This window comes from Ictalurus punctatus, chromosome 9 (genome assembly GCF_001660625.3).
Source record: "Ictalurus punctatus breed USDA103 chromosome 9, Coco_2.0, whole genome shotgun sequence".
Taxonomy (NCBI): Eukaryota; Metazoa; Chordata; class Actinopteri; order Siluriformes; family Ictaluridae; genus Ictalurus; species Ictalurus punctatus.
In genome coordinates, this window is record NC_030424.2 from 19243983 (window position 1) to 19262995 (window position 19013).

General features: G+C 36.1%; 1 protein-coding gene across 1 annotated transcript; it reads left to right on the forward strand.

Moving 5' to 3' along the window:
• The first annotated feature begins 504 nt into the window (after window positions 1–504).
• Window positions 505–18532, forward strand: ephx2 (epoxide hydrolase 2, cytoplasmic). Its single transcript, XM_017476915.3, has 19 exons — window positions 505–711; window positions 788–872; window positions 2845–3019; window positions 3122–3312; window positions 4000–4122; window positions 5409–5477; window positions 5661–5756; window positions 5951–6029; window positions 7026–7060; window positions 7150–7176; window positions 8275–8360; window positions 8761–8872; window positions 9823–9897; window positions 13865–13907; window positions 14471–14573; window positions 14860–14929; window positions 15321–15401; window positions 15539–15597; window positions 18225–18532. The coding sequence occupies exons 1-19, from the start codon at window positions 614–616 to the stop codon at window positions 18307–18309; spliced, it is 1692 nt and encodes a 563-aa protein (XP_017332404.1). The 5' UTR covers window positions 505–613; the 3' UTR covers window positions 18310–18532.
• Window positions 18533–19013: the final 481 nt, after the last annotated feature.

Consider the following 19013-nt stretch of genomic DNA (forward strand, 5'->3'; position numbering starts at 1 on the left):
TAACCAATTAACAAAGGTAGGCTTCAGTTTATTCAGGCTAGGGTATTAACATTACGGTCGGTCAGTATCAGCTGTGGCTCAAGTGCTTAAGGCTTTAAGGACTGCTAATTAGAAGGTCATGAGTTCAAACCCCAGCACTGCCATGCTGCCAGTCCTGTGCCCTTGAGCAAGGCCCTTAACCCTCAGCTGTTCTGTTATGAAAATGTACAATGAGATGTTCTGTACTCTGGATAAGGGTATCTGCAAAATGCTATCCGTGTAAGGTAATGCACTATATATATATATATATACACATATTTTTCATAACATTTCATGGCTACAGCTTTCACCTTTTTTCTGTTTCACTCTTGACACACATATTTTCACATGTTCAGAAGGAGAGTCGCGCAATAAACGTCTATTGGTCTATATGGACCTTAGCCGCGCCTCCATGTTTATCCAACTTCTCATTGGCTATTAGAGTTCCTCGTCTATGACCGGCTTCGTAGTTACCAATAGTTGGTCTGTTGCTCTCCCATATAATGAATAACGTCATCACTACTGCTGTACAAGTACGCAGAAGTTGTCCAGTTGCTGTTGTAGTGTAATTGTCGAGGTGTTTTGCTTTTCCACAATGAGTAAAGCTGTGCTGTTCGGCTTGTGGGGCGGTGTTGTAACTGCTCACCCGCTCCAGCCTTTTCACAAATTCGAAACATGTTCAAACATTCCAAGGTATGTGTGTTTTTACATGTCTTTTTTGGATTATTAATAAATTCTGTCGATTTCAGCAGACCGAATTTTCTTTTAGGGATTTAATATCGAACGCGAGTGACAAAGGATGCGGTGAGAATGCTCTGGTTCGTGCTGAACGAGGGATAATCACCCTTTCTCAGGTAAAAACGTGAATTTCAGCTATCCCTGTGCACAATTCAAAGTTCAACTCGGTATAATATCCAGTTCAAGGAGAGCTGGGACGAGTGTTGCTTAATCATTTCAGGGGAAAGTAGCTCAAAGCATGCTTTAAAAGTTGCCAGAAGTTGTCAGATGAAGTTACATACAAAAGTTACTTATTCGTTCATATACGTACTAAAATGTTACATATTCATTGAATGGTCACGATATCAAAACATGTTGCATGATGAAGCAAGATTTTCTGGACACTTGGAATAGAATGGAATAGAATGGAATAGAGTGGAATGGAGTAGAGTAGAATAGAATTGAATAGAGTGAAATAGAATGGAATTGAGTGGAATGGAATATAGTAGAATGGAATAGAGTAGAATAGAATGGAATAAAAGGTGAAATAGAATGGAATAGATAAGAGTAGAATAGAATGGAATAGAGTGGAATAGAATAGAGTAGAATGGAACAGAGTAGAATAGAGTAGAGTGGAATAGAATGGAATAGAGTGGAATGGATTAGAATAGAGTAGAATGGAATAGAGTGGAATAGAGTAGAGTAGAATAGAATAAAATGGAATGAAATAGAGTGGAATAAACTACACCACAAACTGACTAATTATGTATTTGCAAACTATTTACAAAATTATATAATACTATAATTACTATTATGAACACAAAAAAGAAGAAGAAGTTGTGGTAATTAGCAGTTGGGAAATAGACATGAAGGAAAACAGTTTTGGATGAAATAACTCACTTTTGTTACTAGTAAAATATTTCAGAGAAGAGAGTTTAATTTGAAGAACACAGAAGCACGTGGGTGGGACAAACAGTAGTGATCAGTGGTGTGTAGTGAACGGTAGGATTCAATGGGAACGCAATTTCCTATTTTTGTTAGAAATGTGCAATTTCTTGACTAGTATTACATGGTCCTATCTGGTTGAAGAGCCCTTTTGAGAAATGGATTTTGACATTCCAGTTATCAAAACTCAACAAAGCGTACACCTTAAGGTTAATTCAGATTTGCATGATCACATTACTGAGACAATTAGAAAGTAAATTTTTTAACATTGACCAATCACAGATTATGTTGTTTTTGCTCCCCATCTTCGTGTGGGTTTCCTGTGAGTTCTCTACTTTCCTTCTACCATTTAAAAACATGCCAATATGTAGATTGGCTATGATAATTTGGTAAATCGTCTCTCACCCAGTTTTCCTCGGATAGGCTCGGAATCCACCATAACCCTGATCAGGATAAAATAATTATTAAATGTGAGTGAGTGACTTCTAAATATTTAAATATGATATTTTAACAATATACAGTACATTACAGAATACTAAACATACTGCACATGCTTCTGTGTAACCATACAAACATGCCTTACTAGTGTGCAAGCTGATTTTGATAGCTATACTTTGATGATGGTGTTATAGACATGGCTGGGGAGAGTAATGATTCTAGAGTGTAAAGAATGTAACTCAGCACACAGCCTGGGCCCTTCTGCTTTCAGGATCAGGACCAATTGCTGGTTTCTATGCCCATGTTGAGCAGTTTTATGATCAGATCGCCAGCAATTATCTTGTTAAAAGCAGAGCTGTAGTCAATGAAGAATCTGTTTACCAGTAGCCAAATTCATGCAGGTCAAGGGCAGGTGAAACAATATGCTGTCTGTATAGAACCTTACAAACCAGACCAGATTGGAGATTGCATCAAAATAAACAGAATCTGTCAGTATCTGCTGTCAGTGATGAAGTTTATTTGTTTCATTAATTTTCATCCAAAATGCCAGATAACACCTTATAACACTGAGGTTAGAATTTAGAAATGTTTGGTTAGCATTGTGGTCATTATCACATGCGGAACCGGGTTGATCATGGTAAGTCTCATGGTAAGTCTCATGGTAATGACCACTGCATTAGTTGCACCATTATGATCTTTGTAACTTTATGACTCTGTTACTTAAAGATGTTTGCAGAGCTGGAAACTGAGTGTGGAAAAGAGGCAGTCAGTCAGTCAGAGCCCAAGTCTCTGCCTGCACCATTTTCAGCCCAGAAACTCTCTGGGGAGAGGGGAGGTGGGATAAGGAAGGTGGAGATTAGTACAAATGTGCTTGATACTGCTGCCACCCTGAAGAGAAATGGTATGCAGTTTTGTGTAGCTAAGTTTTCCATAAAGTCTGAGAAGTATACAGTGCCCTATATTGATGTACAATATATATTTTGTCTGTGTTTTTTCCCTCAAGGCATAAAAACTGGTATCGTGGCCAATATCTGGGTTGATGACTCTCCTCAGAGGGACAGTGTTGCTAAGATGCTCTCAGTGCTGGAAAGCTGTTTTGACGTGGTAGTACAGTCTTGCCACATTGGGTCAAGGCTTCCTGAACCTGAGATATTCCACACTGCCTTGGCTGAATTGAATGTTAAACCCCATGAGGCATGTATATCCAACTGGGGCCCTGTCGCTGATTATGATTGTAGAGTTAAGCTTATTTTAACTGGTGGAGAGAGAAACCTCATGAGCACTTATGTTATACTATACACTTATATTGTGTCTAATGTAACACAAATCAGTTTTACACTAGTCATATCTGTCTAGCTTGCAACCACATTTTATTCATCACTAAAATGCATGTTTTTGTGTTCAATTAGTTGTTTAAATGTTGCTTGCTAATAGTTGTTTGCACGCAGAGGATGCACTCCATGAACTCAGTAGATCATTACAGGCTTGAACCGCTACAAAAACTTCTAATCACTAATGCAGCTCCCTATTTACCTTTAAAAGTATATCCATTGATAAATATTAGATTTAATAATGAGTCTTTATTGGTCACATATACATTAAAGCACAGTGAAATTTTCTTTGCATACCCCAGCATGTTGGGAAGTTGGAGTCAGAGCACAGGGGCAGCCATGATACAGCACCCCTAGAGCAGAGAGGGTTAAGGGCTTTTCTCAAGAGCCCAACAGTGGCAACTTGCTAGTGCTGGGGCTTGAACCCCTGACCTTCTGAGCAGTAACGTAGAGCCTTAACCGCCAGGCCGCCACTGCCCCCAAGTTAATATACTCACCAGCCATTGCATTTGTAATATGAACGTGATTTTATTCTGTATTCTTGTTTCAGTCTATCTGGTTGGATGTTAATGAAAAGAGTGTTCAGGCAGCTGAAAGCTTGGGCATGAAAGCTGTTAAGATTACTGGCATCAGTGAAGCACTGATGGAAATAGAGAAATTTACAGAGATAAAGGTAATGAACATTTATATGAGTATTTAACTATACTGTACCATCATTTCAGTGCTGTTTTAAATCTTAAATGAAATTTATGTTTATTTTTTTGTTTGTTTCAAACATGGTTTCATCCATTAAGTGTCATATCAGACTTGATTCTTGGTCACACTGTAATTATTTTCTTCTGTGAATGTGAATCCAATCAAATTGACTTCAATAGGTCAGTAATTGAGGCCATGTTCATAAAACAGTATAATTACAAATAGAAAATATTCCTCAGCTAGATATGTATTCATGTGACTTTCATAAAGGGAACATGTCTGAAGCAGTTTTCTGAGTGCGCCCCAGTGACCACAGTTTCCTGCGCTTAGCTGATAATCAGATGTAGTGAAGATTTACTCTAGGACAGAGAAACACATATCAAAATCATGGAGTCATGGAGCCCTTATGAACCCTAATTGTTCACTAAAATCACTCATCAAAAATAATTCAAAATAACCTCATAGGACATGACTTGAGGCTTTGTAATAATTGTTGTAACAGAGATGCAGTTATTTCAGTGGAGCATATTCAAAAATGTAATAATGTGATTCTGAAAATTGTCCATAAATGACAAAGTTCACATAAGTTACACCAAGGCAAAAAAATAAAATAAAAACACACCAGCCACATCAATTTACAGATATTATACCAAAGTCATGCAGCGTATTTTTTTTTGTCCAGCTGTTGCCTGAAACGTGACATTTTTAATAGAATCCAATACATTTTCATCATAATTATTGACTCACTGCAAGACTCAGATCTTGGCAAACCATTAGTGTACCAAAGTGTGACATAAACTGAACCCCCCCTCCCAAAAAAACAACAACAATACAAAACAAAAAAACCCAAAACAAAACACACCATCATGGTGACTTGCAAGTCCCATAAATGGTATTTGTAAATTATTAACAAGAAAATCATTGGTACACTAAATGAGTGTCATTAAGACATTAGGTTTTATTACCAACTAGGTTTTTAAATCTATAATTCATAATGCAATAAAGGTATTTGTGTATATTATTCCAAGCCCTGTGGGTATGCTAATCAATATGAAGTAATAAAGTGCTGTCTCCACCATTCATATTTTGGTCTATTATGCTTATCAACTTGAAGGGCAAGTTTTTAAAAGCCTTTTTAAAGGACAGTTATTGATTAGCACTGTTATATTATATTAAATATATACGTTCATTCAGAAATAGAATCAGAGCACTGATAGTTTAACCAGATTTCTATACATTCTTTACATTTTGTGGAATCCACAGGTTACCACTGAGCAACAGCCTCTCTGCTGTAATCCTGAAGAGATCAGCCATGGATATGTCACTATTAAGGTAAAAGCAGCAAGTAGACATTCAACCTAGTCATGAATGTGTGACTGCATGCACTTCCCTATTTACAAGTTTTATTTGCTGTTGTTGCTGTAAGACTTGTACACTGAATGCAGATAAAGGTTAACAGCAGAGTTGACACTGTTGGTTAGCATGGTGAAGTTATAGTGTCCTTGTCTCTTTTAGCCTGGGGTGAAGATTCATTTTGTGGAGATGGGGGATGGGCCTCCAGTCCTGCTCTGTCATGGATTCCCAGAAAGCTGGTTTTCTTGGAGATACCAGGTAAGAATTTGAAGAAAAAAAAAAGTGAAAATTCAAGCTGAGAGCCAGTGATATAAAACTTAGTAGTTCAGAGAATCGGCAGTATTCTGAAAGCAGAGAGAAGTGTCCTGTCAATGCTGAGCATGTGTGATTGAATGTTTGATTCCAGCACACTACAGTGCCATAAATGACATTTATTCTTTATTTTTTTTTAGATTCCTGCCTTGGCTAATGCTGGATTCAAGGCTATTGCTATAGACCTAAAAGGTTTTGGTGACTCGAGTACTCCAGCAGGTCAGTTCATATAATGCACTAACCTTAACCCTGTTTGGATATTATTTCACAGTCTGTTAGTCTGATTTTATATCTCTTCTCTACCATCTCTCCCTCTCTTCTCTAGTTGATCATTCTTAATATATCACTGTCTCAATATAAAACATTTTAATATTTAATTATACTGTAATGTATAAACACATTGGATTAGGGTCTCAGAGCATTCTTATGAGTGAGATTAGAATAAAAATATCAGGATTTTCTATGAAGCTCATGGTGAGATTGAAAACCTCATAAATGCTATCCACTTTCATTTTTTTTTTTCTCTGGTTCTCACTGAATTCCTAATCATGAGACCTTTGATGTGAACATTGATGAAGTCCATTTGTAGTAATATTTTTATTTGTGGTCTAACTCTTACACTATGATATGATGTTCCATTTCTTTTGAAACTTTTTAAAACGTATCTCATCAAGTTTGAAAAGTACATGTTAAAAAAACAATGTTTTTCAAACCATTATAACTGTTATAACAAAACAATAAATGGTGCAAATATCACTACATCTAAGTAACCATTATAAATATGAAATTAGATGATGTTTCATTGATAGTGATAAAATACATTTAGCAACATACCAACATCTATGACTGGTAGTGTTTCAGTAGTTTAGTTCTTATACTTACAGTATATCTATATATATTCTCCTGTGACATACATGTTCAATTTAAACATTAGGTGTGGGTGTCTAGGTAAGTGCAACACCTACCTTAATGTATTCTGACTCTATTCTTGTTGTATGATTTAGACGTCATGCTAGGAATGAAAATGAGAACTGTGCCCTTTTAATACCTTATATGCTGAGTACTCCCTTATGGGATCCTGAGAAATGTTCACCTGGAAATGTACTATTGGGTAGTTTCCCCCTCCAGTTATTGGTTTCTTTGTGGATTTCTTGACATTATGATATGGAGAGTTAAACCACACAACTCTGATCTTACTCACAGTTTTCTTTGCAGATATTGCTGAGTATTCTCAAGAAAATATTTTACGGGTAAGCAAAAGCACACAGCCCCAACTGAATAGACACAGAGATTTCAGAGAAAATAATTGGACAATGTTTATCTCTTTGGCTGCCTGTAGGAGTTGGTGACCTTTCTGGATAGGTTGGTATGTATATAATTTTTACCCCATTACAGTCCTCCTCCTTGGTGCCTGCAAACTGACCTAGAACCACTTGACAGTTCAGGTTGTGCAAGCCAGCAGAAATTGTGTTCTACAAATGGAAAATTTGTAAATATATTTAGAGCAGATCTATGTGCAAAATAGAAGATGCCAAGTAGACCTGTCAAACCCGACTGCAGTCCTTTTGAAATCAATTTAAATGTGCAATATTTCTTCCATGTCACATTAATTTGAGTAATTAAAATATTTCTTTTAACACTTTGAAACACTGAGTGCTTTTTTGCTGGGTGAACACATGCATAGTATATGAGACACTACCACTCAGTATTTTCATGCCTTGTTCATTTCTTTATAGAGCATGTTGTGTAAAGCTTTCTATATATTTGTTAAAAAAACAGCCCTACAACCTTAAGGATCTACCAGCACATGTTATGGTTCTTTTAACATTCCTTTAACAATATTCCTTCCTACATAACTACCTCTCTCTCATGCCAAATGAACTAGTGTGTTTGAAGCTCTTCTGCAGTCTGAAATGACAAAAGAATTTGGTTTCAGTTAAGTTCTGAGATGAGTTGCAAACAAAGTGCTCATTTTATGGTTTATTTGATGGTGAAGTCAATATTGAGGTGATGTGATTAAGGTGCCTGGGGATGTCGCAGGACTGTCATTCTAGTCTGAAGGTGCTTATTATCCACTCATTATGCACTGCAGTTGCCAGTTTAATCAAATAAATATTGTCTAAAATAAAGTTAATTGAGCTGGTGGTTGGGGGGATTGTATTTTAATTTGAGCGATGACTGACTACTGGACTACTGGATGCTTCTACACTAACTGACAGATAAACAACAGGGGAACTACTTTGTGGCAGAGATGAACACTGTAAGATGAACAAGGCACTAAAATGGTTGGAATTCATTTGTACACATTTGCCAAAACTACAGATTATTTCTTAATGATAACGTGAGTGATTATGAAAATTCAATTTTAGTCCTGGGCTGATTAAGAAAAAAACAAGCTGAGCGTCTTGCAGCAGAATATGGTTGTCTAATGAGGTTTAAATGCCATCTCTGTTCTCAAACGCAGGGCCTTGCACAGGTTACTGTGGTGGGTCATGACTGGGGTGGTGTTATTGCATGGAACATGGCTTTGTATTACCCAGAGAGACTGAGGTATGTATGTCAAGTACACAACTCTAACAGCATGACTTGTCCCAGTGTTGTCCCAGTTTAGATAACATGTTACATATTTAGCAAGTTCTGGGAAGGTCATGAGCGCAGCAATTTAAGCTTTTTATTTGATGATATATGATTTAAAAAAGAATGTTCTTCAGTTGCCCCACTAGAGGAGCCCATAAAGCTTCTATGTAGAACCCTACAACAGATTACTTTCTTATCACAGGGTATCTAGTACAGCCAGTTTTCAAATATCTTAATATTCACAATGAAAAACATCATATTATACATGGTTTTCTTTCAAATATTACAAATTCAAGTTATACTGACTTTGATATCACTGCATAGCTTTACTGTTTGTGGTAAAATATCTAACGATCGTTCTTTCTGACTCAAGGGCTGTGGCTTCTCTCAACACTCCTCTTTTCCCTGTGGATCCAAACAAAAACCCAATGCAGACACTTAAGTCTATACCAGTCTTTGAATATCAAATCTACTTCCAGGAGCCTGTGAGTGATATGTTCTCTCTTGCTAAATTATTCAGGGTTTGTTTTAATCAAATTGTATTGTATTGTATATTACTTAAAACAACAACAAACCCCCCAAAACATCTGAAATATGCAATACATTTATGCAAGCATTGATGAGCTGAGGTAAAACAACAGCAAGCTTATTTTTTACTTGTTAGGTATTTGTTGGTTAATATTTATCACGAAATTGATCAGTAACACAAGTTTTCAGGCCCTTCAGAAGAAAGGTCATTTTAATCTTTTACTCTGGCTGGACGTGGCAGTGTAAATTCCTGTTTAAAGATTTCTGTAGGTTATTATACATAGCTTATGCCTAGCAGTTTCCAGCTCTGAAGATGAATCTAGTCATTAGACATTAATTGAATTATTCATTGAATTATCATTAGGCATATTGGTATTATCGTGAGTATTAAGGATTTGTGTTTGGGGAAACTGTCCTTTTAAGAATGACATTTTTATTCCATATTATGAACAGCATTAGCAGTCCATTGGTGTTGTGACAACTACACTAAATTGTGTGATTATATGAGACAGATAAGCGTTTGGGGATTTAAATGTGGCATAAGTCATAACACATTTTTATTCAATGCAAAATATGCAGTATTGAAGCCTTTCTTCTCCTACATTAATTTAAGAGTCTGTGGGCCTGAAAGCTTGAGTGTGCCACCAGTCATGAGTAATACACAAAAAAACATTTTGTAATTAAAAAATGTGATGTGAAATTAACTTTACTATTATTTTTTTTGCCAGAGTAGGACTGTTATCTTGCTTACATGCTTGTTTTCATGTACAACACGTTTTGTTGATTGCAAAATGTCAAGAATCATTTACGATAAAGCAACATTTGGTTATGAATATTTTTGCAAGCACTCTATTGACTGAATGAAGCTTGGTGTTAATGGGAGAGTGACATGTCCCTGTTTATCTAGGGTGTAGCGGAGGCTGAGCTGGAGAAGAACCTGGAGAGAACTTTCAAACTGCTGTTCACTGCTAGTTATGAGAATGTAAGTGACAGAGTGTAGGTTGCTGCTGAAAAACATTGCCGTGACAAATTACAATAGAAAGTTTAAGGTTTCTTCTTCTTCTTCTTCTTCTTCTTCTTCTTCTTCTTTTTGTAATTTTCATCATTTGTATTGACTCAACAGTTTTGTCTTTTGAAGCAAAAGACGTAGTACTTTTACACAGAAAACATTAAAATAATGCTTTATTGATTGATTAATTAATTAATGAGTTAGTTCAATCTAACCATAAGTCAGTCATTAATAGAATAATTATGTAAGGAATAACACATGACAGACTGTGCTGTCATACGATTAAAATGTTTAATTTATTAATGTTACAGCTGCTCGCTCTCTCTCTCTCGCTCTCTCTCTTTCTCTCACCCACCCACCCACCCACCCACACAGACACAACCCGTTATTTTACTGTGAAAATAGAGAAAAGGGAAAGCATCCTTCCATACATGTTAAATAAACGTCTTCTAACAAAATAACTTCACAACATCAATGTTTATACAAATTATTTTGTTAAACAACTAACATTAAAAAAATTTGTTTATTGTTGGTCTTAGATTATGTGGAACGTCCACCGTACACGTCCCTGTGTATGAGCTGTTACTATAGAAACACTAATGTACAGTATTAGAACAAGTGCATCAATATTTACCCATCGTTCATGTCACAACCGAAACTACCTGTGCTGTTATTTGAAAAAATATCTAATTTATGTAGAAACAATGGAAAAAAACAGTATTTATAAATAAGCTAGATGAATACAGGATTCTGATAATGTTCTCTGGAACAAAATTCTAGAGTTTAGAGGTAAGAAATATATTTTCCAGTGCATTAGGGCTGCTTGATTTAGAGCTCTAAATGTCACAATCAGGATGTTTATCAGTAGTCAGTGAGGAACAAGGCAGGAAATGTATATGCGGCAATATGCTTCTTGGTAGACATGGGGTCTGCTGCATTCTGAACTGGCTGAATTACTGAAAGAGACAGCAGGGCCACCAATGAGTAGAATGCATTTGTACAGCCTAAGAGTTGTTTCGTAGAAAACTGAAAACATGTAACTAGATTCTATGCATCATTTAAGGTTAACCTATATTTGTGATGTGAAGTAGGCTTTGATTTCAAAGAGAAGGTGAAATTTCAAAGTAAAGGTAAAAAGCTTAATTCTTCAAGGTCGAAGTTGAGGAAGATGAGAATAAAAAAATTAATTGCACTTGTCAGTTCGTATCAAAGACTGTAGGATTCAGTGCTGAAAATCTATAAGGGCATCACATGGCAAGCTTCTGCTTGGCATACTGATCGTGTGTGCACAGGTTTGTTTGGTGAGCACAAACTATGTACTTTTCACCTAACATGGATGCCAAAATTCCTTGTGAATTTAGTCTAACACAGTTTATTTACTGCATTAGCATATACTGTGCAGTTGCTGAGAGCTGGGTATAAATACCATTGTTTTAGAGAAACTAAAACAATACAACAGGTGACTTGTGCGTTGTGCTGTATTTTCAAATGAGCTGACCTGGTGAAGCTTTGACATTTGTCTGCATATTATGACAGTCTGTGTTGACATTTGAATACCAAGGCACCTTCTGTTATCAGATTAGCTGCTTGCACTTCTCACCCAGATAGTACTGTTGCTAAGGGTGTATGGAGCACCAAGGTCAGCTCTTAAGTCATTAGGCTACTAGTAAGGATGCTCACTCAGATCCTGAGCTCAAATGAGGATTTTGCTATCCAATCACTTTTACTTATTCAACAAAATACAGAAATGCAATAGTCTTCATTTGACTTGTATCACAGAATAGCGTCTGAAAGCGATGGGTAGTTTGAAAAGGTGTCTGCATTACAAGCATGCCAACTCTCTTGGTGAGTCTTTGAGAGCACATGCAAAGCACTACTTTTATCACAAGTGGGTATTTTCAGGCTTTCCAAAGGTTTCCAAGGTTTATTGTGACCATCAGAAAGCCACACTGATGAAGATCGAAGAGTTATGGTGCTGTGGCTGAGTGACTTGGGATCGTAATGAGGGCTGGTTAAAGGTCCTTCACCTGAGCCTCTGCGCCTGGACTAATGAGTCACTCCTGGCCAGCCAGCTCATCACTCAGCCCAGCTAAGACAGCCATAGCACATCCTAATGACTGTGTGGATTAGGAGTATTTGGCGCAGGCATGTACCCTGCTCTGATGGCTGCTTTTTATGCTCATACTTGCTCCTGTCAAGTAGAGAAAATCATGCACTCACAGAGAGGGGAGACCTCAGAGGAATACCTGGCATTAATTGTAGTAGTGTCCACTCAACCTTCCACACACACGCTGCATCGATAAATGTCAGTTACTCCACAGTGGAGTAGATTGATGCTATAACTAGATCAGAAATTCCACAATGGATTCATTTATTTATTTATTTCAAATCCTCTCTGAATAATATGATAAATACTAATACAGGGACTTAAGAGATCCTATCTGTTAGGAACAATTAAATCCAGATATCTACCTTATTTTTCAATTAATATTCAATGTGCTCTTCAGGAAATATTCATTAGAGCACGATGTGAAGCTGAAAAGCTATACATATTTTTCTTCAAACGTTTTAAAGTAGTTAAAATGAATCACAAGGTTAAAGCTCATCAGTAAGCAGAAATGTAAAATAAACATATAGTATTACAAAATATAGTGTATATAGTCACAGCAGTAACAGGTATATATGTTAGGAATTGACAAAAAAACATTTCTTGTATGGTGAGGAATCTATAGCACATTTAAATACAATCATCACAGAGGTCAAATGTGAAATTCAAAGCATGTGACATTGTATTTTTTTTTTTTATACAATGTACAGTGATGTTATTTTCTATTGTGACACAAGGATCACATATCATAATGAGATGTCAAACTATTCCAGGATTTATTTATTCCTTATTTTTCAAATAAGGAATTTTGTGCTCAATTTGTTCCAAAACCCACTTCAAAATGCAATGTAAACCTCATTCCATTTGTCCAAATGACACAGTGATTTGCATTTCAATCAGCAGTGTAGACATCCCATAACATAATAGAGTCACTGTCCAATCACAATCCTCTACACAATTAGGGAATGTAGTTGAATAATTAGTCTGCAATAAACACAGGTACAAGTTAGCCTGTCTGTTGGTGGTTGCCAAGCAAAAGCATACAAGTTAGTGAAGAACTTGACAAGCTTTTCTCTTATTATCCAAACAAATCTTGCATTTGAACAAAAAACTAACAACAAAACATCAGCTCCCATTTGGTCTGTGAGGACTGATTGGACAGTGAAAAAAAGAGAGAACTTCACTTTACTTATTTTACTCCTTTTAGTAATTACATTTAATTAAGGCATGGATATGCAATGTTTGTGCAGTATAGCTGAGTGGATTACATTTTAGGGTGGACTGCAATCCATTCTAACACAAATTGTATCCCAATTTGGTCATATTCCAATTCCAGCCCACTAGCTATCTCATGACAGCTACCAACCAGGGAGGGTGAAGGCAACACATTCTTTCTCCAAGACACATGAAGCCAATGCAACTTTACATACTGTTCATGCTACATCACAGGACAGATAAACATACAGTATTCAGAGGAAAGCATAGTGTTTCTTTGATTGACACAGGCGAGAGTAATGTAATTCCTCCTAACCAGAGATCTGGGCTAATTTTGCTCAGCCACAGACAGTTGTGTCATTGTCAGGATTCAAACTCACAATCTCCTGCTATAGCAAACTCTGTTCTTTTGCGTCACCCGAGAGCAATAATTCATTTTCTTAAAATAAATCCCTGTTCGATGATTTTTGCTTTTATTTTGGCAGGTGTGCATTACATTTGGCATTTTGCACCCAAAACATGTATTTAAATTGTTCTACAGTAATAGTTGTATTGTACTGCATGGAGCCCTCAGCATATTCTCCCCTTAATCTGTGTAATTTGTGATATGTGTTACAGGATACACATCCTCAAGTGGATTTGACTGGAGTCATTAAGAGAGGTAAAACAAACAAAATATGTGAAAACACTGTATATGTTTTCTGTACATGAATAATCTTACCATTTTTAATTGTTTAGATGCATTGCTCATAACCCTAAAAGTGTAGTGTTAATATTAACATTAATATTAACAAATATTAACACTGGTTAACAACACTGGTCACAGTAGTATTTCCCATTGTTTTCATAAAAAAGGCAAATGGTAAAGCATAATTTGTAAAAACAAAAACAACAACAACAACAACAACAACAACAACAAAACCCAACGAAACACTTAAAACTACAGGATGTAGAATTTGTAATTTTCCTTGTTCATGAATGACAAGTCAATACACTCTCACAGAGTAACCAAGGCAGTGTCTAAAACTTCAAAATAAGTAGTATGCCTAAATAGTAATGGCACCAATGGTGTTGTGACATAATATTTAATATGGTAGTATGCCATTGGGGACATTGTCCAGGTATTCAAATCTCTCAAATACTCAGTAGTACAGAAGTGTTATGAGAATAAAATTATGAACATTGGTGTATTAAATGTTTTTTTGTAACTGTGTTTCCTCTTAGGTGGTCTGTTTGTTGGAATGCCTGAAGAAGTTCCCAGAAGTGCTATCCTAAGTGAGGCAGAGCTGCAGTACTACATCCAGCAGTACAGGAAGAGTGGTTTCAGGTACACAGAGACAGGAGCGATGTAGTCTTTATGTTCAGGATTACATTCCTTAAGAATGCTTTCACTTATTATTGATCACTTAACCTGCAGAATATTACTAATTACCTTTATACGTAAAACAAAGTGTTTAACTCAACTATTGATCCAAAAAGGGTAACTTTCCCTTGTAGTTGTTATTTTTGTAAATTTAAATTCTTTTTGTAATTTCCAGTTCCACTAATTATGCATATACACATTTCGTCATTAAAGTTTCCATATTTGTACTGAGAGAATGTTTATGTTCAAGGGGGCCTCTGAATTTGTATCGGAATGGAGAGAGGAACTGGCGCTGGATGTGTTCGAGGCCAAGGGGCAAGGCAAGTGTATGCCAGTTCCTGTAGCTGTGTTCCAGCTTTGTGGCAGGAATTTGTGGCTCTAACACCACACTGTTGAAAACATCTCACTTTTCTGCTCATCTGCAAACCCATATGACATCAAGCACAACCATACACACTGGACATAGCAGATGGCTTGTGCTGTCTATTCCCTAACATCTGTTCCTAAGAGGCCTGGGATGAAGTGCTCTGCTGCACAGGCTACCTTTCTGATAAACATATCTCTTCATCTAGAGGCTGACCTCACTTGAGTTTTGCTGTGCAATGACCATTCTGATGATTTTTCTGGAATTAAAAAAAATATTGTTATTATTTTTGCTTAGTAATGATGTTTAGTATACAGTACATCAGAAAGTTGTTTTCCATTATATAGATCCTGATGCCAGCTTTGATGGTGACTGCAGGGAAGGACAAGGTGCTTCTGCCCATTTTTTCCACTGGCATGGAGAAAATAGTAAGGCTGCCATCCTATTTTTTTTGGTGTTTTTTTTTAACTTTTAACTTTTATACACAACACAACAAACACAATTAAACACAGTGCACTATCATTATTCAGAGCTAATTCAGTGTTTTTTTGTGTTGAATTTGAAGATTCCCAATTTATCAAGGGCTCATCTTGAGAACTGTGGACACTGGACTCAGATGGAGAGGTAAATTGTTCCTCATTGCTGTTATGTATTCTGCTGTTTTTATTTGTAATTTATTTGTCTAAAATGGGTTTATATCTGGAATAATGTTTTTCGATTTCTTTTATTTTTAAAGGAACGTGTATGATTATGATAATCATAGAATCCATGTTAGAATCCATGTTTCCCTTGGGGTTTCGGTGAACTCACTTAAGACTGATCCAAGTGTAATTAAAATTCCTTCTGCTGTCCCTATAGCTAGATAGGCTCATAAATAATAGCAGGGACAGTGACAGAGGCAACAGTTACAAAAGGTTCAAAATGTAGATGTGGATATTTCAATATATGAAGAAAGTAATTTCTCAAGACATACTGAGCTTTTGTCTTTACAGTATTTCTCAGAACATGGTGTCTGATTAGAACATCCTCTGCAGTGACTGAGAAATTTAGAACATAACTCATTAATGAATCTGTCCGAAGCCTTGAAGCTTAAGTGACACGTAACGACATGACTCGGCTAAAATCAGTGATTCATAAACTGACATATTCCAATGACCAGTCATCCTCCACATTTCTTTTCAAATGACTGCAAGGATGCTGTGTCCTCAGCAACATCACAGAGATTCTTCCAGGCTGATAATGACCAAGCAATTGAACCAACTGAAGAAGGGTATAGCTTAGGCCCTGCAAGCCTGTTGATATTAGATAATAGCACATTTATTCTGACCCAAAATCAGAGGACAGAGGTGTGAAAGTAAACTCCACAGTTAAAAACAATTGGTTGTTTGAAACTTCTTTCCTTTTTCAGAAGTGATTGCAGTTTTTGTACAATTCTCAGATACTCAAGAGTCAATTTACTTTAGTGTACTGTAGAGTTTTTGCTAAAACCAGATTTTTTTTTTTACAGTGGAGTGGCAAAGGTCTTAGGCACCCTATTTTTTTAGTACAAACTTTGTTATAGATTTTTATTTGATGACTCCTACATTATAGAGCCAGTACAAAAATATTTTGGATTTCCAAATATTAGTTTAGCACAAAATTAAATGTTACATAAAAATGTTTTTATGTCAGTAAAGAAAGCAGCATATTACGTAAGCGACCACTTTTCAGACAAAAAAAACAATGATGCTGCTGCGTTTTGTTGCAAAAATAAGAAGCAAGTGCAACAGTCACTGTCTCCAGATGCTCAATAAAACTTACCAGCTGATTTCCTTATAAAACTGTAGAAACTGTACCTGAGACTACTCTTTTTTTTTTTTTTTTTTTTTTTAAGCAAAGGGTCATCAAACCAAATAGTGACTTTGTTTAATTTATTACTGTTTATTACTGCACTTTATAGTATTTTTTAAAAATGTAGAAACATTTAATTTCTTTATTTTTGAAGGCATCTTTGCTCTATTGTACAGCATTTCTTTGCATGTGCCTAAGACTTGCACAGTACTGTAAGAGATAATCAACAGACAATTGGTCACAAAAGATAAAGAGAGAGGAATAATAACTATGTTAAAAACATCACATGCCTGAAAAATCAACTCACTATATTAATTTACAAATTCCAACCTAAAGTAAGAAAACCTGAGCAAATCTATAGGATAACAACACTGCCAGAACAATAAAGTCCAAGAGCATTCCACTTTATGACAAATCAATAACACATAGAATAGCAATCTTATATAGCACAGAGCTTACTCTAGACTTGAGAGGGTTTAATCAGTTCTTAAAGACCATCTCTTTTTGTATGCTGAGGGTGTCAGATTTAGCACATGCTGTGCACTGATTTAGCAAGTAGGTTTCAGGAAAAGTTGGATGTATGACAACAGTATTCAGTGCAATGACTGTGTCAAAGGTCACTACATTGTTCATAGAATCTTAATGCATAAAGAGCTACATCATGAGCTAAGTTTTTAGAGTAGCTTTATTTTTTGGAATTTGTATTATTGGCTAAATTTTAGTAATTTAGGCAGCTAAATGTAATTAAAAAATCAGGGTGGCACTTGAAACTTTAAAACTTGGTGTGTAGGTAGTATTATGTCAGGAGAGATGTGCCGAACAGCCACAATGAGGGCACCAAAGTGCAGTTTTTCATGTTTTGGTTTTCCTGCACTGAGGCATAGAGACAAAATTCTTGCTTCTACAGATTGTTCAGGTTAAACCAAGAGTAAAAAACCCTAAAAACCATTAAGCTCCACCACTTCTGAGTTAATTAGTACAATATGCAAAATATTTTGGCTTACAGGGTATTGTCATGTGGAATTAAATAAACAGACAATAGTCAGGATGGGAGAGCATGTATATTGAGTACATGTTACATGATTTTGAGTTATCATACCAAATTTGCCACATTTTTGTCAACACAGGGAGGTTTGTTCTAGCTAGTAGCGGGTTCCTACCTGCTACTATGACCCAGGCCCCAGATTGTTGACAATTTAACATTATACTTTTGTCTGTTATCTTGAACTGTTGTTACCAAGACAAGTCCGTAGCTCAAACCTTTTGTTCAAAGAATAAGCCTAGCCAATTTGGAATGATCACAATTAGTAAATCTGGCCTATGTCATTTTATCTTCTTCTTCTTCTTCTTCTTCTTCTTCTTCTTCTTCTTCTTCTACTTCTTCTACTTCTTAATACTGCTGTTATTGTTTTTGTCATCAGACCAGCTGAGACCAACAAAATTCTGATCTCCTGGCTGAAAGAGATACACCAGGAAAACTCCATTCCTTTCTATCCAAAGCTATAAGATTATTATAAAACCATTGCTCAAGAATGCAAGCTTAGAGACTGGACACCTACAACTGGGAATTTTTTAAAATCCTTTTTACTGTACTATGCCTTGCATATTTGTTATCATATTATATTTCTAAAATCTGCATTAGTGCTTTAGAAAACATTCTTTATTAAATGCTTTATACATAATTAAACAATAAATGGCTGTGTATTTGTAATAAACAGCATCTTCACCATTGTGTACACCGAACTCCTTTTGGCGAGACGCACATATCACATTTATGATAAACCGAATTAGCCCTGTTCCATCTTCACATCATAGCCAGTAATCAACGCATTCAAAGCTTCCACTTTTATCTGAATTCGAAATGAGACACCAGCTGTCATTTCCTTAGGCGTAACTTTGATTACACAGTCATGGAAACCAGCCCCAAGTACACAGTGCAGGTCTCTTTGTTAAGGGATGTTGATTACTGTGACCTGAGCCTACCCCTTTTAATCAAGTGAGGAGAATTAGAAAAGGACCAAAGGAAGCACGAGTCTTTCTTGAAAAATAGACACTGTTTAACACATTAAAGGAAATGGCTTGGCAGTGAAGATTTACTTAATTTTAGTACAATTGTGGTTACTTTCAGTAAAGTTACTGACAGAGGGAATAATGTTGAGTTGCCCTTCAACTACAAATGGACAGAAAATGCAGTTATGTGGGTTAATAAT